We start from the raw sequence: 21054 nt of genomic DNA, 5'->3' as shown, positions 1-21054 counted from the left end.
ATCTGCAATTCTGCCGATAGAGAAAAGAGGAAACGCCGCACAAAACGTGGGAACTCGCCTAAGAAACGGATCTCATAAATACTTTTTCTAAAACCCGTGGATGTGCATGTATCATTCATACAACTTGTAGCCAAAGAGTTTCACTCTATATTATAAATATGATTCAAATCTCTGACTATTCAACTTAATAGAATAATCTTAAATCAACCGGCAATAAAAAAGCATATTCAAAAATAATTTTGTATTTTAAATTTGTTCTGAACAAGTTTATAGTATCAAAACAATATCAAGTCATATAGTGTGATACCATTTTAGAATGCTTAGAATGTTCCAAAATTATCTATAAAATAAAAATATATTGATGAGTTTAGATCGAATATTATTAAACTGTTTTAAAAATGAATATATCGTTATATGTACTATTTTCTTTTCTCAGACTTTCACTTGGAGATTTTACAGTTGCCGAAGATTGCAGAAGTTCTAAATTTGGTTTTATTTATTAAGACAATATAATTTAACAAAGATGTTCTACACATTTTTATATACCTTTCACCCATAAAACAAGTTTAAGAAAATATCATAAAAAGATTTAGTTTTTTTATGAGTAAAGTATATTAAGTGACTTGTAAGCCATCTTTATAAGAATTTTAGTTATTTACGCTGATACTTTTACTTATTTCTGTATAAACTTTTTAGGACATAAATGTAAGTCTACAAATTCTATATTTCTTGTATTCCTACATTATTTATAACTATTAGAAATATTTTTTTACTCACAAAGCATACATTATTTAAAAGTATATATATTTAAGATTATCAAAAAAAAAATCATGTACATATCTTTATTAATATAAAATAGTTATAGATTTATGATATGAAAATGAGTCAAAGTTCCCACTGTGCAACGCATTTCTCATTCTAAACAATTGTTAATGGTAGAGAATGCCATATGGCATTAAGCTCGCCTCTTGTACCAGACGCGACTTTATAGTGCAATAAAGAATAAAAAAAAAAAAAAATGTATGGATTATAAAATATATATCTAAATATATACAACTCAAAGGTGACTGACGTAGTGATCTTTCAACACCAGCCTAAACCACTGAACGGATCGGGCTGAAATTTTGCATGCAGGTAGATGTAATGACGTAGGCATCGAAAGAAAGGATTTTGATTAATTCTAATAACAATTGATAAAATAGGAGATGACAGTTTGTACGAAACTTTGTCAATTTCAAACCGATCGGGCTAAAACTTTACATGCATAAAGCTACTATGACGTAGGCATTCCCTAAGAAAGGATTTTGATTGATTTGAAAATCCTCCCCTAAGGAGATAAAATAGGGGATGAAAGTCTGCATAAATCTTCTTAGATTTTTGACTGATTGAACTAAAATTAAAGATTGGAGCTACTATGATGAAGACGTTCGCTTAAATAGGATTTTGATAAATTCAACCCCCATGGAAATAAAATTAGGGATGATGCAGGATGTAAATGTATTGTTTGAACCTATCAGTACCTAATGAAACGAATAAATTAAGACGAACAAAATAATTATTAGTTCTTTACGCTACTTTTATTTTAGAAAAATAAAGTTAGTTTCCACGCGGACGAAGTTGCGGGAACAGCTAGTAGTAAAATAAAACATGGAACGTGAACAAAACGAACACTTCACAAAAGAACGTTTGTATGAAACTGTGTAACCATTTTTTTAATACGGAGCAAGCTATCGTTTGACTAGATTCTTTTTGAAGGCTTTATCCACTTTTGCAATATCGCTTCCCTTAGAACAAAACAATTTTTGTGTGAACCTGTGAATATTGCAATTTTCGTTGCGTTATCACAAGGGCGGTGCCAACTTTCATAAAATAAATGTTTATTTCTCCGAGTTAGACACAGAGACTTTTGTAGTACGTTTTATCCACAACTGAAAAAGCAAAGGTACAAGTCTATACAGCTAAGTATTCTAATATTATACTATAGCTGTTCCCGCGACTTTGTCCGCGTGGAATTTAACTTTATATTTCTAAAATAAATGTAGCCAAAGTTATTCCTTATTGCATCAGCTACCTGCCAAAAAAAGTCACGTCAAAATCGGTCCAGCCATTTCAAAGATTAGCCGAAACAGACACAAAAATTGTAAAAAATGTTCTTTTGGTGTATGTACCGTATTTATATTCATATGCATGTAGTAAAAAACGGTTATTTCAATATTACAAACAGACACTCCAATTTTATTTATATGTATAGATAAAGGAATGATGCAACCTCCTGCGCTAACGGTTGACACTGGCGGGGTAGCAGTGTAAGATTATAAAATGACGTTAAAGTGCGTTCGTTAGCCAAAATATTACAAATTATCAAGATGTTTTATCTGCAGATTCTGCCAAACTGAAGAGGAAACGCCGCTTCACATCCTATGTGGTTGTAGCCCACTCATGCATAAACGAAATATCTCCTTTGGAAAGTTTATACTCTTTCCCGAGGAGATAAAAACGATCGCTCCTAAGAATATCCTTCAATTCTTGTCCCTGACGGGTCTAGGTAGCGAACTCTGAAAAGGGCGAGCACAATAGATCTATGTAGGTCGCAGTGCTACAGGTGCTACACATCTGACAATAGCCCAAACAATCCAATAAAAAAAAGATGTTTTATAGATTTATCAATGTTTAATACCGATTAGAAAATAAGAGGCTTTCATATTTTCTTGTTATTACATAATTTAAACAATATGTCGGTTATTTTTTTACCATTCTAACATACCGATCGGTAATCCAGCGCGCCTAATGACCTATAACTTTTTAATGGTCGCTACACAAACGAACGTTCTGTAATAAAAACAAAAAAAACACCCATAAATTGAACTGTTGCTCCCATTAGGTTTCTGCAATAAACCTTCATTATTACGGTTTATTTTTATCGTATTGGATACCTACATTTCATACAGATGGAATTACGATTCTTTATTAAAAAGAACGGTTCAATATGACCATTATAATTTATATATACCTACTCATATTATGGGGAGATAGCGCATTTTGTTTGAGAAAAGTAAAGTCCGAAAAATTGCAGTGATTTAATGATTTTATTTATTTATTAAATCTTTTATGCACAAATACACAAATTTAGGTGCATATGGCGGACTTAACACCATGAGGTATTCATTTTAGGGATGAAAAAAAGAAAGAAAAGGTAACGATATAGGATTGCCTATTTCTTTTCTTTCTTAATTATTAATAATAACCCTGAACAATATTAAAGCGACATCTAGTTCCAAACTTTATATACTACACAACTTCTTGACATACTTGTATTTTTTTTTGTAAAACGCATAAAATTAATAATTTAATTTGCATTTTGCGAGAATCGAACCTGTGCCTATAGGGAAATTACAGAAGTGTGCTAAGTTGCTAAAACCCTAAGTTTGTGATGATGTAATGGTGCCCGTCTACGCATACGGTTTACATGAGGTCAGGTCAGTTCGCCCATCGTGACAAATTCACCAAGAATTTATCACGATGGTTTCCAGGGGGAACCGCATGGATGTCAAAATTCAAAATTCAAAATTCAAAAATCAATTTTTACATTCTAATTTTATTTTTTTTTTCCCTACCGTCCAGTTCGGTATATAGATCCAATTGAGAAGAACTGGCAAGAAAAACTTGAATTACTTTTTTTTTTAAAGCCAGTTTATTTACAATGTATATTTATATAGGTGTCTATGTCTAACATTAAATGAAAATTCAGTGCATGAACAACTATTGCCATGCACACTCGTCGTTCAAGTAATCGTTTAGTGAGTAATAGGCTTTGCTCAGTAAATATGATTTAACAGATGTTTTGAATTTATTTAAGGGTAATTCCAACATATCTTTTGGTCAACCTTTGTCAACCTGACATGGTACATTGCACAAGATCATCAGTCTACATTACTAACAATTCCTTTCCCCCCCAGATCGCTAAGTTAGTCAAGTATAAACTTTACTATGTTTACAATGAGAACTATTATTTGTTATTGTAAAATTATGTTTGCATTGTACGCTACGGGTCTAGAACTACAAATCCAAACAAACGTGCTTAGAAATGTAAATGGTCGCCTCAAGCTACCCGCCCAGACATAACTTAATAAACCTGACCTAACTTAACAGTAAGTATCTTAAACAAGCAACCTTTCGGTCTGTTTTAGAATTAAATGTCGAGAAACCGGCAGATTTATACTGGAGTATAATCTCAATATAGATTTCGATGCGATAGTGACTGCCTAAAGAGAGGAATCTTTAGGCAGTCACTAATCGTAACCCAGTGATTAAAAATCAACCATAATTAATTTAACATGTAATATTATTACATCAGTATCAGTAATACTATGTAATATTATATTATCTGTGGTAAAACTATAGATAAAAAATATTAGTCGATTCTCAATTTAACCACAGACTTCAATAATAAACGAAAGCATGTATATGGCTGTATGCCAAATACTGTGATAATGTGTGTAATGTTGGTTTAATATATTTAACTAGCTTTTGCACGCGGCTTCGCTCGCGTTAATTTATGCCCTTAGGGGTGGAATTATTCAAAATTCTTTCTTGGAGGATGCCTACGTCATAATAGCTTTATGCATGCAAAGTCTCAGCCCGATCGGTTTAAAATTGACAAAGTTTCATACAAACTTTCATCCCCTATTTTATCGGCTTTGGGGGCAGCATTAATCAAAATCCTTTCTTAGCGGATGCCTACGTCATAATATACCTGCATGCCAAATTTCAGCCCGATCCGTCCAGTGGTTTGGGCTGTGCGTTGATAAATCACTATGTCAGTCACCTTTAAGTTATATATATTTTTATGCTTAATTTTAAAAGAAATATTAGCTTTCAGTATGCCTGCTCTGTATAACTTATAAGTGTGTGAAATTTCATACTGTTCTGTCCGCGTAACTTTCGTAAAAAGGCTACAATGTTGTTGCTTCACGTATTTAGAGATATGTAATATAAGTAATTAATTAAAATACACTTTTCATGTTAAATAAAACTACAACGAATAAATCGATATCAATTTCAGTTATATCTTTCATTGTCCACGAAATAGTAATTAATATGTTGCTAGTGTAAAATGGCGCGAAACAGTGGAGTTCAATGTTATTGGATCAGAATTCGTTTACAGAGTAGATCAACAATAAGAAGTAATCATACTGGCAGTCTATAAATCCTTTACCTACCTTAAGTACCTATATTTAATGTTTCAAAACCTTTCACTCATATAACATAAACAATAGGCTATTGTTTTTTGCTTTATTGAACTATGATGGTATGAATCGTGCAAGGGTATTGTAAAATATTGCTAAACAAACAAACAGTGGAAAGGTCATATTGTAAACTGAAAATCAGTTCCATTTAGAGTGCATAATGAGATTTTTCAACAGAATGGTTAAATATCATTTAATTATTTGTCTCAAACTTCGATTGCGTTTATTGCTCAGTCTATGCCTAATTTGAATATGTCTTAATCAGAAAAAATATACATTTAGCGCCTTATTTAAAATTGGAATATGTTTTACGAAGAAAAAAAAGTACACATTGAGCGCCTCATTTAAAAATGGAATATGTTTCACGAAAGAAAAATACATTTAGCGCCTTAATTAAAAATAGATATTGTTTCACGAAAAAAAACTATACATTTAGTGCCTTATTTAAAATTGGAATATGTTTTGGGAATATGACCGACCCGCGTCAATTAGAACAAAATAATGATATGAAACTACTTATGTAACCACTTTTTTACCAACATTTCATTAGTAAATGCATATGCTTTGCAATTGGTTGTATAAGAGATTTTTAATTTATTTTACTCGTCATAAACAATAAATATATTTTTGTACTCTTATGAAACTGTATTGAAAGACGGGATATTAAAGAAAAAAAAGGATAAATTATAGTGCTCAATTTAAAATTGTATGTGATGTGATGTGAACTTTTTAAGATAAAAATATCGATATCATTACACAACACTATTTATCAATAATCCTCGTTTTTGTACTATCCATATTCAGAGCCCTATTTTCTAGTTTGGGTCCCAAACCACCACACACTTGACGTTTTGTAGAGCTTCCCATCTATTACTCTTTCTGATCTATGGTTTACCCTCGTTATATTATCTATCTTCACGTAACATGTTAATTATTTAGCTCCAATCGATCCTCCGTCCAATTCAAAGGGGATCGAAATTACGACTGCCCGTTCTGATATTCTAACCCCTAGCGGTGCCCTCAGACTAAAGTCGTATCTACAAGCGGGAGTTGGCCCTCAGCCGCTGCATAAGTCCTTCCTTTGGAGTGCCATGTGCACTCGGCCCCTATCGTCCGGTGGAGCTGTAAAGGCCAGCTGTAAAGCAGTAGAGTAGTCCGGAAAAAAACCATGAAAAGTGGCAGACTTATACATACACTTACATACACTAATACATACACTTTTGCATTTATGTAAATATGGTTAACGAAGTATGTACTATCATTTGCTTTGCATATATTTTCTACAGTAGGTAACATCCAACAATGTTAGTGTACAAACGACGTATGATTATAAATTACGATGCCCATTCCACAGTCGTAATGTCAGCAATATTTCACACACATTTGACATTTCGGAGTTATGTACATTACTTATAAAGTTGCAAGAAATTATTACAAATCATAGCATATTGTATAACCTATGCTATAATTGATATATTTGATTCTAATAAAATAGCGCTAGTCCGTAGTTTGTATTGACACGTTTCGACTTGAAAAATGTGAAGTTACAAGGATTATTTAAAAGGGCAACACACAAGTTTCTTGCTCGTTCTTCTTGTGATGAGACAGCTTTCCGAATGAGCGGTAGATTATAAAAATGTTTTGACTATTCAAAATTGCTTAAGTAAAGTTTACTTGAATAAAAATTCTTGTTCGTTTTTTTTTACGTAATGATTTGTATTGTGTTATTTCTGTTTATATGTTATAATAATTTATATGCTGCTGTGAGCATCATCATTGTTTTGTTGTGATGTCTGGTTGTAATAAATATTATTCTATATTTATTATATTCTTTTCAAAACCTCTGGTGTTATTGCATTATTGCATATCTGGTGTTATGTCGATGCAAGGAGCGGTGTTGAGCTTAACGTTTTATTTTTTAGTGTTCTATTTTATACCATAGATATTTCATAGAGCATATTGCAGACTTCAATTACATTAACGTTGCTTTATTCCGTACATTAATTAAATGAGCAATAAATTGTTCATACCGAGCGGGACGGTTGTATTAATTAAATGCATTTCGTATATGATTTTCTCTCGCGAAACGCCAGCCTTATGTTGTAATGTGGTGAAATTTTACGCTTTCCTAAGACTCTGTGCTTTATGTTTTCCTACTACATACGTACAAATAAACTGAGAAATTTTAATATATACATTTTCGTGGCAGGTTGTTGTCCGTGTTATTATATATACATACTAGCTGACTCGCGCAACTTCGTCTGCATTACACTTATGACATTTATTTTCATATTTCGCCCAATTTACATAATATCGTTTTAAAGTATAGTCTAAGTGTTATTCTAATGTATAAGCTATATTACTGTAAAGTTTCATCAAAATCCGTTCAGTAATTTTTGCGTGAAAGAGTAACAAACATCCATACTAACAAACTTTCTACACTACTATTTTTTTTTATTGGGTTGTTTGGGCTATTATCAGATGTTTGTAGCACCTGTAGCACTGCGACCTACATAGATCTATTGTGCTCGTCCTTTTCCAAAGTTCGCTGCCTGGACCCGTTAGGGACAAGAATTGAAGGATATTCTTAGGAGCGATGGTTTTTATCTCCTCGGGAAAGAGTGTAAATTTCCAAAGGAGATATTTCGTTTATGCACCACATAGGATGTGTAGCGGCGTTTCCTCTTCAGTTTGGCAGAATCTGCAGATACTTGTCGTGCATAGGCCTAGTTTAGCCATATGCTTGTTTATTTTGCAGTGTCCTGTGAGGGCCCTAGTCATCATGCATATGTTGTAGCTGTCGTGCTGATTCTACACTACACTACACCACGCTTCCTAAAACTTAGCTGGGAGAGAGGGAGGAGCTGGGAGTATTTGTTTTTTACATGCCAGTGCCTAAACTCAACTTTTATACAAGATTTATTCAAATAAAAAAATCATTTTTTTTAAGGAAATTAAATTAACATTATCTACTTATGTAGGAGTCTAAGTTCAACAAAAAATTCAAATTCAAATTTAAAATATCTTTATTCATGTAGATCTATTACAGACTCTTATGATACGTCTCATCTATCGTCAGTTCGGAGTGCTTTCGAGCTGAGAAGAACTGACAAGAAACTCAACTCTTATTCAAATGAGAGACAGTACATGTATAAAATAAATACAGATTAATTTTTAAATACAATTAGGGAGAATATATTGACCACCAACATGTTCTATTGCAATTTTATCAAAAGTAAATAGTCTAATCAATAGTCATAACTGAACAGTCCAGTCCCCACAAACACCCGTTCACGAGTATGACGGATAAGCCGCATTGTTCGTTTACGAATAAATAATCGTAACCGAAAAACCTGTTGACGAGTATGACGCATGAGCAGTTTTGTTCGTTAAAGAATAAATAACCGTAACCGAAAAGAACAAGCAGCACCCGTTCACGAGTATGACGGATGTGCCGTTTTGTTATAGAATAAATAACCGTAACCGAAGAAAAGAAAGAACCGGAGGATTGTTGAAAATAGTCTCAATAATACTAACTAATGGATTCCGGATTCGTCTGTTTGTATGGTTCGTGACAGTAAAGTCGCGAAGGAACCACTCGCAGTGCGTAACCAATCTACCACACGATGAGCGGTAACAGAATGTTGCGTGCAGTGACTACTCTGTCGGCATTCGCTAAATAATTCAACGCTCCACAACTGGGTCAAGTTCGCGTGCATTGCTCTAGTCTGCTGCGTTTAGGGTTGCCACATCTTAATAATAATAATCTCAGGACAATTCACACAGCGCCATCTAGACCCAAGTTAAGCTAGCTAAAGCTTGTGTAATGGGTATTAAATAACTCATACAAATACATAGATACGTAGACGACCTCATGGTCTAGCGGTCTAGACGACCGATGGTCGGTGATTCCTCGTCAAATATTTGTATTCATGAGTATGATTGTTTGTATCGGTCTGGATGTTTTCTATGTATAATATGTATGTATTTACAAAAAAAAATTATCTATGTATTAGTATCAGTTGTCTTTACGACCGATGGTGTGTGGACGTCGGATTATAGATATATATTTTTTCGTAAATACATAATATTTTATTTATTTATTAAAAATATAATGCACAAATGGTACAAATAAATTATTTGTATTCATTTTAAGAGAAATTATGATGTTTGACTGTTTGTATCGGTCTGGTGCGTTCGATGGTCCTCACACGGTACAAACATTTGTATTTATTGTTATGATTGTTCTTATCAAACTGGGTGTTTTCCATGTATTATATGTATGTATTTACGTTAATAAAATTGCCTCTATGTGTTTGTATCAGTTGTCTAGTACCCATAATACAGATTTACCTAGCTTTACTTGGGTCTAGATGGCGCTGTGTGAATTGTCCTGAGATTATTATTATTATCTCCTCCTATTTCTAATTCTATTAATATCTTTAAGACATATCAACTGATAAATAAATAATATATGGTGCACGAACCTAATGAAAGTAGATAAATCATTATCATTACATAGATGAAACAATGTCGCTGTCGCTATCTGTTCGCCGCTCCGGTCGATCCCCCGTCCAATTCAAACGGGGATCGAAATTACGACGGCCTGTGCCGAGGTTCGAACCCCTTGTGGTGCCATCAGACTAAAGTCGTATCCGTCAGGCAGGAGTTGGCCTTCAGCCGCTCCATAAGTCCTTCCGCGGGTTTGGAGTGCCATCTGCACTCGCCCCATAACGTCCGGTGAAGCTGTAAAGGCCAGCCTCGGCCAACAACATTAGAGTAGTCCGAAAAAAAAACTGTCTGTCCGGGACGTACGGATAATATCAGATGATTTTTTTACCATCATTACATAGTATAAAATAAAAACCGCTGTCGCTGTCTGTTCCTATGTAGGCTTAAATCTTTAAAACTACGTAACGGATTTTGAAGCGTTTTTTTTAAATAGATAGAGTGATAGTATAGAGGTTATGTGTATAATATATGTAAACCCGTGCGAAGCCGGGGTGGGTAGCTAGTACTTCTAATGAATCTCTTTATTTTCCACAGTATACTCTTTTTAATAAAATATTTAAAATTGATTGTCTCGGTGTTCTAGCGGTATAGCATGCCGAATCGCAATGGTCGCGGGTTCGATTTGTTGCACGGTAGAAAAAATTGTATCAATTAGTGCGATTGCTTGTCTGGGTATGTTCTATATATTTATATCAGTTGTCTAGTACCCATAACACAAGTTCTGCTTAGCTTTGGTACTGAACTAGATGGCGCTGTGTCAGTTGTCCAGGGATGTTGTTATAACTATTAAAGTTTCAAGAATCCATAATAATTCATTAGAAGAGAGCCATATTTCTCGATATTTAAGGAAAAATTGTAACAGCTGGCAACCCTGTGTTATGTGAATAGTTAACGTGTTTGTTCGAACACTTGGCGAGTTTAGTGTTGCCAGCAAGTAACTCATGCGTCAAGCCACCTACAGACTGGATAAACATCTACGCGCTCTCTGGAGAAACAATCACGTAACAGACACAGAATTTTCGTCCGTCATCCATCATACTCATGAACGGGTGTTCAAGAGTATGACGGATGAGCCTTTCCAAAATTGCTGCTTGTGGTGACTGGACAGTTCGGGTTACGAATACTGATTTGAAATAGCATATTCTGGTGGTCACTCTATTCTCCCAAATTTGAATTTAAAAATGAATGTGGGTTTTTGTAAACATGTACATGCTCATTTGAGAAGAATACGAGCTGAGTTTATTGTCAGTTCTTCTCATTTCGAAATCATACCGAACTGACGGTAGACTTGACATATCATAAGAGTCTGTAATAGACCTACATGAAAAAATATATTTCAATTTGATTTGAAACATCGTTCACAGTATTGCAGCCACGCGATTAAGTGTTATTTATTTAATAATTACTAGCTGAGCTCGTGAACTCCATTCGGCCTGAAACTTAAATATGTCAAAGCTTTTTTAAGTTTAGTTAGGCAATAAATTTCTGAACGCACCCTGTCAAAGGTATCAGCAATTTGTATGGGAAAGTATAATTGTTGTTTTTACTATTTTACATGCAATTTCTTCATGTTTTATCATTGTTTAAACCTTCCCTGTACTTCCACGAATATTTCAAATCTAAAATTAGCCAAATCGGTTCCAGCTGAACAGATTCTCGAGTTTTAGCGAGACTAACGAACAGCAATTCATTTATATATATATATAGATATATTATTTTAATAAAATTTGAAATTAACTTTTTGTTTGTTAAAATAAATAAAATTTATGAAATAAGAGTAGCTCTTTATAACGTTAGCCATCTGCGAGTAAAAGTCCCATCAGAATCGGTCCAACCGTTTCAGAGATCAGCAAGAACAGACGACAATTTTTTTTATGTAAATACAGTATATAGTTTCATTTGCATTTATTAAAAAGCTGGTAACTTGAAGTTACGAACAGACACTTAAATGTTATTTATTTATATAGATATAAGTAAATATTAAATAATAATAAAATAATAATTATAAGTAAATCATCATTACATAGTATAAAACAAAGACGCTGTCGCTGTCTGTCCGTCTCTATGTATGCTTAAATCTTTAAAAATACGCAACGGATTTTGAAGCGGGTTTTTTAATAGATAGAATGATTCAAGAGGAAGGTTTATATATAATACATAAACACCCGTGCGAAGCCGGGGCGAGTAGCTAGTATTATTATAACTTCAACGTGTGATGACAGCGCCAAGCACTAGATGGCGCTGTTGCAAAAGTAGACGGCGCTAACGTTTCGTTTTAGTCCACAGACTAGTTTTTGTTCATAGTTGATCAACGCAAATGTGGACTGTATAATGCTTTTAATAGCAATCATTTTTGCAATGTAAATCGTTTTTTTTTATGATTTACATCTATCTAATTGAATAACTCGTATAAAGCTGCCTGGCGTGTAAATGATAGAGCCGGACATAGACCACAGATAATCTTATTAATATTATAAGGCGAAAGTTTGTGACTATGGATGGACTTGTTACTCTTTCACACAGAAACTACCGAACGGGATTTGATGAAACTTTACAGTATAATATATGCTTATACATCAGAATAACATACATAGTTAGTGTTTTTGATTGCGTGTCCGGCCGAAATAAATGATGTTCGGCCTTTGGTAGGCTTTATACATTACGGCAATTGTACGTTTATATAGATAGTAGTAAAATAAGTAAATATAATTTCAACGTATGCTTACCCCGCGGACCACTAGATGGCGCTGTTGCAAAAGTAGAAGGCGCTAACGTTTCGTTTTAGTCCACAGACTGGTTTCGTTCACAGTTGATCAATGCAAAAGTGGACTGTAGGTAACTTGTAATAGCAATCATTTTACAATGTAAATCGTTTTTTTTTATGATTTACATCTATTGAATAAAATAACTCGTGTATGGTTCACAGGCTTATTATGAAGATATCAGGATTATAGAAGCTTGAAACTTACACATCTTTAGGCTGTGGATTAAATATAAATAACACTAAAAACTATTTGTAAAAATTTTACACTCAATGGGGTTAAATCAAAATAGAGGATGACAGTTTGTATGGAAATTAACCGTAACCGAACCGTACACAGTTTTAAAAAACATCACAAAGAATACTTAATAAAAAAACAAATTCTAGGCATCCCACAGAAATTTCTTGGCGGTTGCAATCTCACGTGTGTTTGATGTTTTTCTTATTAATATTTTCTTTTAAAATTAAATCAAATTATACTCTGAACTGTTTACTTTATTTTTACTTTTATATTTATTTTAATTATAATTTTCACGTACCCTCAAATGGGTTGAAGCTGAAAATCAGTGTTTTGTTCCCTGAACAATGTTCCACGCTGAGCTTCGACCTGTTTGTATTGCTACAGATCACACATAATAACACAGTTTTATAAATCTTATATCGTATTTTGTATTGTCTATTCCTATGAACATGTTGTGTGTGATTAGTAACAAACAAATAAACGATATATCTATTATAAATTCGTCATCGTCTATTCCACGCGGACGAAGTCGCGGGCACAGCTAGTATTTCATATACGTTCACTACAGTATCGCAGTTGTCTCTTGTGAAGGTGATATCAATAAATCTACTGCAATCTACTCCATATAGACAAAGTGGTATATTATACACTTCCTGCCTTTATACAGGCGTGTGAACTCCATTTACGTCTAATTTAGCTATTTTTGTTTTATTAATATCTTAGGACAATTCACACAACGCCATCTAGTCCCAGGTTGTAAATCTAGTTAAAACAATATTTATTTAAAAAAACAACACACAAGTTTCTGGCACATTCTTCTTGTGATGAGTCTGTATTCCGAATGAACGGTAGAATAAAAAAAATGTGACTATTCAGAAGTGCTTATGTTAAGTTTATTAGGGGTAAAATAAAATGGGGGATGAAAGTTTGGATGGTAATTCGTCATTGGTCGTCTTTTTCACGTGGACGAAGAAACGGGAACTAGTAATATCCCCTCCTATCGCTGCCCCGTCCAATTCAAACGGGGACCGATGTTACGACGGCCTGAGCCGAGATTCGAACCCCTAGCGGTGCCCTCAGACTAAATCGTATCCGTCATACGTGAGTTGGCCTTCAGCCACTCCATAAGTCCTTCACGGGTTTGGAGTGCCAACTGCTCTCTCCCTCTATCGTCTGGTGAAGCTGTAAAGGCCAGCTGCGGCCAACAGCATTAGAGTAGTCCGAAAAAAAACTAGTAGTATCATAAATAATATCTATATATATGCAGTAGGTAAGTATAATCTGAATGTATCGATTAATTTCATCGCAAACGTGAATACTCATCATTCATATGGAATAATGAATAAATGCATGTCACGCGAAAATGGCATGTTTTAAGCCATTTATGGCCGGCAAAAACGCGTGATAATGGCAACACTCGCCGTTTTAAGTGTTACCATTATCGGATCTTGTGAATAAAGTTAAACTGAATTTGTTCCTCACTTATTAAAATATATGGATAGGAAGTCGTGGGATTAGCTAGTTATAAACTTAGGTATGTTTAATAGAGTTTTAACACATATTTTATTATATAATTAGCTGTCCACGCGAACAAAGTCGCGTGGACAGTTAATTAAATTTTTCTAAAATAAAATATTTTTCTAAATAAAAATAGCCTAAGTTACTCCTCATTATGTAATAAGAAAGAAAAATATGTAAGTGAAAGAGCGACAGACAGACAGACCTCGTCCGCGTGGAATTGAAATTTTCTAAAATAAAATATTATTTTCTAAATAAAAGTAGCCTAAGTTACTCCTTATTACATCAGCTACCTGCCAAAAAAAATGAAAATCGTGAAATCTACCGTCAAAATCGGGCCAGCCTTTTCAGAGATTAGCCGGAACAAACAGACAGAGAGACAAAAATTTTAAAAAATGTTAATTTGGTATATGTATGGTATTTATATTCATATGCATGTAGAAAAAAACGGATATAAATACGGTACATACACCAAAATAACATTTTTTACAATTTTTGTCTGTCGGTCTGTCGGTCTGTTTGTTCCGGCTAATCTCTGAAATTGGTGGACCGATTTTGACGGGACTTTTCTTGGTAGGTAGCCGATGGAATAAGGAGTGCCTTTAGGCTACTTTAATTTCAGAAAAATAAATTAAATTCCACGCGGACGAAGTCGCGGGAACAGCGACTGATGTGTGTATATGTGTGTATGTGTGTGTGTGAGTGTGTGAGCGTGAGTGTGTGTGTATGTACTTATTATTATTATAGTTTGTTTTTTATTTATGAATTTCTTCGGTGGTTGTAGTTTAGATTTACGGGTCATACTGACCAAGTAATTCTAATTTATTATTATTTATATATTTTATATATCTCCCTTTATTAGGGGGTAATACGTTCAAACAAACGTTATTATTATTATAATCGCTGAAATTAAATACCTTAGATCAAGGGAGTTGAACCTTATCTATATAGATAAGGTATTCAACTCCCTCGACATAATGCAACCAAGTTACATTAACTAATTACAGTACTGTAAAAACTGCACAGATTGCCTCTAAAAGATTAACATAGCAAAGTAATTATTACTCTGAATCCCGGCCACTAGTTAACATATAAATAAGCTTTTCTTTCTGCGGTACAGTCCATCAACGCATCAACATACAGCGTGCAAACTGCACCGAGTCTACATTTCCATCCAATTATGAAGTTGATTAAATTTGTACATTTTGTATTCAATTTACACGTTTAATTCAATTAATAAGTAATTTATGATAAGCCGAAAACTTATTTGGTTAATTTATATGCAGTCGAAAGAACTAGAAGAGGCCTATCAGCGAAATGTCTTTACAATGTAAAAAATCTTGACCAGTCTAGAAAAAAAATAGATACCTATAATATACTGGAGAACTGATACAAATACTTAAATATATTTGTTGTATTAGGTTAAATTTATTAATATAAAGTTATGTGTAGTAAACATGTAGCGCCATCTATTTTCAATTAGGGAATAACTGAGCGCACGCCATATTGCATTCATCGGCTGATTCACTCACTGCCACAATGCGTTGTAATGTTAAAGCATAAGTTTATAAATAAAATACAAGATTAATTAAAAAGCATCTTTTTCTTCGATCCAACCATCTTAACAATATTTTTTTAAAACACACATAATGTACAGTAGAATGCGCACAAGTCAATCGTACGTACGTCCATCGGATGATTAGCGGTGTGCTAAACCGGTAGACCCACAGACCACCAGGCTGTATTTACGAAAAATATATCTATGTTTTTGTATCAGTTGTCTAGCACCCATATCACAAGGTTTAGTTAGCTTAACTTGGAGTCTAGATGGCGCTGTGTGAATTGTCCTGAGATCATTATTATTTTATATGAGATATTTATAGTTGTTTCTCTTTTCTTTTCAGCCAAAAGAGCTACAACAGCCCGTGGAGTTGGACCACGGTGACTGCGACGGGGGACTGACCGCGGGCCCCGCGCGGGCCGCCACCGCCGCCCGCGCACCCGCACTGAACGACGACGGGCCGGGGGGGAGATGTGCAGCCTCCCGCCGCACCGGCTGAAGAGTGACATTACATACTTAGCAATTATCACATATGACTCCCAGTTTCCACCAACGAACAAATGTTTTTCGCTTACGACGCATCGCATTATTGACGTTATATATATCAATTTTTCTCAACATCATCTAAATAATTTGACGACCCCGGTCGTCTAGCGGTCTAGCACACCGCTTTACGTCCGATGGTCGCGGGTTCGATTCCTCGCACGGCACAAACATTTGTATTCATGAGTATGATTGTTTGTATCGGTCTGGGTATTTTCTATGTATAAAATGTATGTATTTACAAAAAAAATATCTATGTATTTGTATCAGTTATCTAGTACCCATAACGCAAGCTTTAGCTAGCTTAACTTGGGTCTAGATGGCGCTGTGTGAATTGTCCTGAGATTTATTACATTTTTTACGTCTTTGATATCATATATTGTTCTCGTTACATAATTAATTATCTTTTGTAGCAGAGAAAGAATCTTGAAGAATGTTCTTATAAAATATAGAGTTACGTTGTATAATAAAACGGGACTGATTTGAGACTCAAATTTTCCAGTATACATTATACTAAGTACACACTTAAATAGAGCCATCCAGATTTATATAATAACCAATAGTTGTTGTTTTAAACAAGATAAACTGTTTTTCCGCACAAAACCTCTGGCTCACAATAGTTTATCATGGCGTCGCCTTAATGTTAAGTTCCAATGAGGTTTGAAATAATAAAATTCTAATACTCTATTTACTATATATTGCACGTGAAGTGTACAACAAAGAACCTAATTTCCAAAGCAATAAGATACAATAAGCGATTCTATTGCTAAAGCAATCTGTTGCAGACAACCTAATAATATAGAGACATAAATGGAACAGAAGAAAAATATCAAAATGTATAACTCTATTATCCAGAACGAATTCGATATCATTTTAAATTAAAAAAAGAATTATTACTCAAGAGTTATAAAAAAGCACATAAGACTAATTGTATGTTGAAATAAAAAAAAATGCTACATGAATACATGTAAGTACTTACGACTTGTTAGTTGGTGGAAATGCGAGTTTCGTGTATCAAATGACAGAATACTATTTTAATATGAATTATACAGCTATATTTATTATCTATGGTCACAAATAAAAACGATATTTAAAAAATAAATACAGAAGAAACGCTAAAAACAAAATATTAATGGCGTATAAAATTTAGAGGGTTGTTATTTAATATAAACATTATATCGATAGTACTTTAATACAAGGGGTTATGAATCAATTTCTTTCAAACATCAAGGTAAAAGTTTAATAAGGAAATTGCGTCATCTATCTCTATCTTCCAAACCTATAAATCACATGTGTACGTATTTTTTGTCTGTGCCATAGATTATAAAAATATACAAATTTAAAAAAATCTGTCATTATATACAAAATAGTTTTTTATCGAAGATTAAGCTGTATGCGCGAACAACCTATGCGTGCATGACAATTAAAAAACAACAAGTACTCTTCACCCGATGCCCGTGGAGCCCAAAAGGTGAACGAAATGATCCGTCCGACGTTGTTAGTCCCCCATCGTCGCAGTGCTGCGGCCGTCCCCAGAGGACTGTCTACCATAGCTTGTGAACTGATCTGTATAACACAAGGCGATCAGAACATAACCTTAACACAACTGGACATAAACAAAGTATTTTTCGATTTCAAGTACAGAAAATCTGTGTAGTACATAGTTACGTCGGGTGAATGTTTTAGCCCGCTTAGATTCTGTTGTTCAAAGTTCCGATCGTCTAAATCTAGCCTAAATGTTCTTATGATGCCAACGTTAGTTGATTGATCTGTATTTGTCATCATTTCTAAACTTGAAAGTCATATTCGCATGCAATTTGTTAATGTGCGAGTGAGATGCAAGACGCATTTAACAATCGTAATAGGTACATATTATAAATATTATATTATACAACATTCGTCGTGACAGATTATATTTTAATAAATAGTTGTTACATAATATAGACCATGGTCTATGATTAATTAGGTATACGTCTATGATGTCTATGATGCTACCTTAGATTATAACAATTTTTCGCGCCTAAACTGATTCCACTTCCATCTTTTGACTTTGACGTTGAGAAACGATGATATAATTGAAGCTTTAACTACTAATTCCTATAATACTTTTAGTAGAAATCAAAGCCTAAGACTAGGATACCTAATGGTTTCTGTTTAATATGTATTGTATAATCTTTTATTTACATTAATGCCTATTCACTTCAAATTAGCGGGTGACGCATAGACAATAAGTTTTATTTCTATGCGTTCCCGAAAGTTGACTAACTCAATATACTTTATTCAGAAACTACACTAATAAGTACTGGTTGTAATTTTATTAATATAAGTATTGTTCTTTATTTAAAATGTGATTCGTTAGTATTTTTATTTTAAAAATTTAATCATGTTAAATTTTCATATTGATATCTGTGCATACATACTTAATATTGTTCTTATATTTATTAGTATTTTAATGTAAAAAAGACTTCAATGATCTTTTAATTAGGCTCACGTTTTAATACTGTATGATTCTAATTAGTCAGGCTAACAAATAGTAATTAGGATCTTACTAAGTAGTTTCCTCTGTATAATCTATTACTTGTAATTTATGTTTTTATATGTAATCCTATACATTCACGAGACAATATTATTTTCTGTCTATGTACACACGAATTTTTAAATACATATGTTATACTATTAGTAAGTCTTTGTTCACGTACGAATGTTATAGGTTCATCCATTATTATTAATTGTAATTAATCAGATTTAGTTTTATTGAATTCATTTATAAGATTATAATGTTATGTGTAGACTGCAATTAAATCATTTAGTTACGACGTGCAGTATTAAAACTTAAGCGTTTTATGAACAGTGCAATAAATGACGATAGGGCGCGGTCATTCCCACGCTATTCCTACTGGCAACAGACGTTGCAATACAGATAAGTTCACACCGTTATGCCTTGATAATCTCCTGTGAACCTTTTGATGCATCTACGCAGTGACTGTCCAGCTAGTAATATTACATTGTACCTGTCTATTAAAAAAAAGAGAAGAAATATTGGCCATAGATAATAGTAATGGCACAGCATAAGCGATAGCATTCTGCTACATAATGACGTACATAATAAATAAAAAAGTGATTTTTAAAAATAGAACAGTGTTTTAAATTTAGTTTTTTTATCTACGGTATAAAATGATACAATATCGCCAGTTCAAAATTTTTTGTGTAATATATAATTAAGTAACTATTTACGATAGCTCGACGTCAGTCAGGATACGTACCTATATCACGTTTAGAACTGGTCACAATGTATAAAGATATATAGATTGGTTGTGAGTAACCAAAATAAAATGTATATTAAAACTGTATAATTTAATATTACTGGCTGAATTCATTTACAAAGATTCTTAAAAAAAACATTTCCCATATTGTTTGTTTATTGTAAAGAATCTCAATGATCTTAGTAATATTGTAGATGCTCACAAAATACCATATCCCTATATTAAGTACACTCGGGTACGTACAGTGAATATAAAGTGAATTAGTATATAATTTATTATTTAGTTGTGATTAAAAATGACAACGCGCGCCGGCGGGTGCGCCTAGTTCCAAATGAGTGCAATCCAGTTGGACTGTGTAATTAATGTAGTTAGAAAAGTTAAGTGGCAATGTACGATGCATTTAATTTATGTACAGGGGGACCACTGCGGGTGGGGTTTGAAATTCAAATGCACTTTCGTATGTTAGGTTCTACTATTTTGTAAATACCTGACTTTACACGTCATTTTCTATCAAACGATCAAGAGCGCGCGCATTTTGCGCGGGAAAGCCAGCGCGCGCAATCGTGAGTAATTGTATTTTTCTATTTTGTTTGTTCACTCTTTCTCGCGTGATTATGCGTAAGATGAATCTCATAACATGAATGTCATTTCACTTTTTTTTATTTAAATTTTTATTCCATAGATTCTATTTTCTATAGATTTATAAATAATCAATAACTCTATAATTATATTCTTGCTCTATAGTCCAAAGTCCGCCATTTTGAAATGATAATTATTACAAAAAGGCGCGAACGCACCATCGAAGGACGCGGGAATACGCGATCAGACGGCGTATGCTGTCTTTCTAGTTCTCTTTGTCTACATAAGATATACATGCGCATTATTACCTGCGTGAAAGACGATTCACAAGTAGAAGCGTGTTCGTGTAAAGGCAGTTATTCACTAGCGACCCACTTCGTCTTTGTACGACTATAACTAGAAAAACTTCTAGAAGAAATTCGAAATTATTATGAAAACTGTATCAAAAATTTGTTTTATACTATTTAGAGATTTGTATACGTTATTATTAAGACTGTTTTGCTCTTCAAAGTCACCTTCAGTGGACCCTTGAATTATGTAATAGACAATGTAGTTAGCCGACAATTAATAAGTACCTATAATAACTTTAATTGCAAACTTATATAATTAAAAAAAACTGGCCGTAGGTTGAATATGTAGGTGATGGAACTAATGAATTGTTACAGAAATGTTATTTAATTAGGAAAATCATATTTTAATAATTTTGTTAACTTTGTAATATGACGATATTTGCTGTCAAGTATATTTGCTATTTGAGCTATAGTTTACTCAACAAATTTTAATTTTTTTTTTTCATCACAGTAGACATTTGTCATATTTTTACCGCAAAT

The 21054-nt window shown here is 33.5% G+C and overlaps 1 protein-coding gene across 2 annotated transcripts in view; it reads left to right on the top strand.

Annotated features, from left to right (window-relative positions):
* LOC131854377 (uncharacterized) overlaps window positions 1-16648 on the top strand; it is a 119852-nt gene extending 103204 nt beyond the window's left edge. Inside the window, exon 2 of one of the 2 annotated variants that reach the window (XM_059205492.1) lies at window positions 16183-16648. In XM_059205492.1, the coding sequence (XP_059061475.1) occupies window positions 16183-16240 (58 nt within the window). In that variant the 3' untranslated portion in view covers window positions 16241-16648. The remainder of the gene's footprint in view (window positions 1-16182) is intronic. The other variant, XM_059205493.1, reaches the window with a different exon arrangement.
* The last annotated feature ends 4406 nt before the right edge of the window (window positions 16649-21054 follow it).

This window comes from Achroia grisella, unplaced genomic scaffold (genome assembly GCF_030625045.1).
Source record: "Achroia grisella isolate CSIRO2021 unplaced genomic scaffold, CSIRO_AGI_Agris_v1 utg980, whole genome shotgun sequence".
NCBI classification, from domain to species: Eukaryota; Metazoa; Arthropoda; class Insecta; order Lepidoptera; family Pyralidae; genus Achroia; species Achroia grisella.
This window is presented reverse-complemented; position numbering and strand designations above follow the sequence as displayed.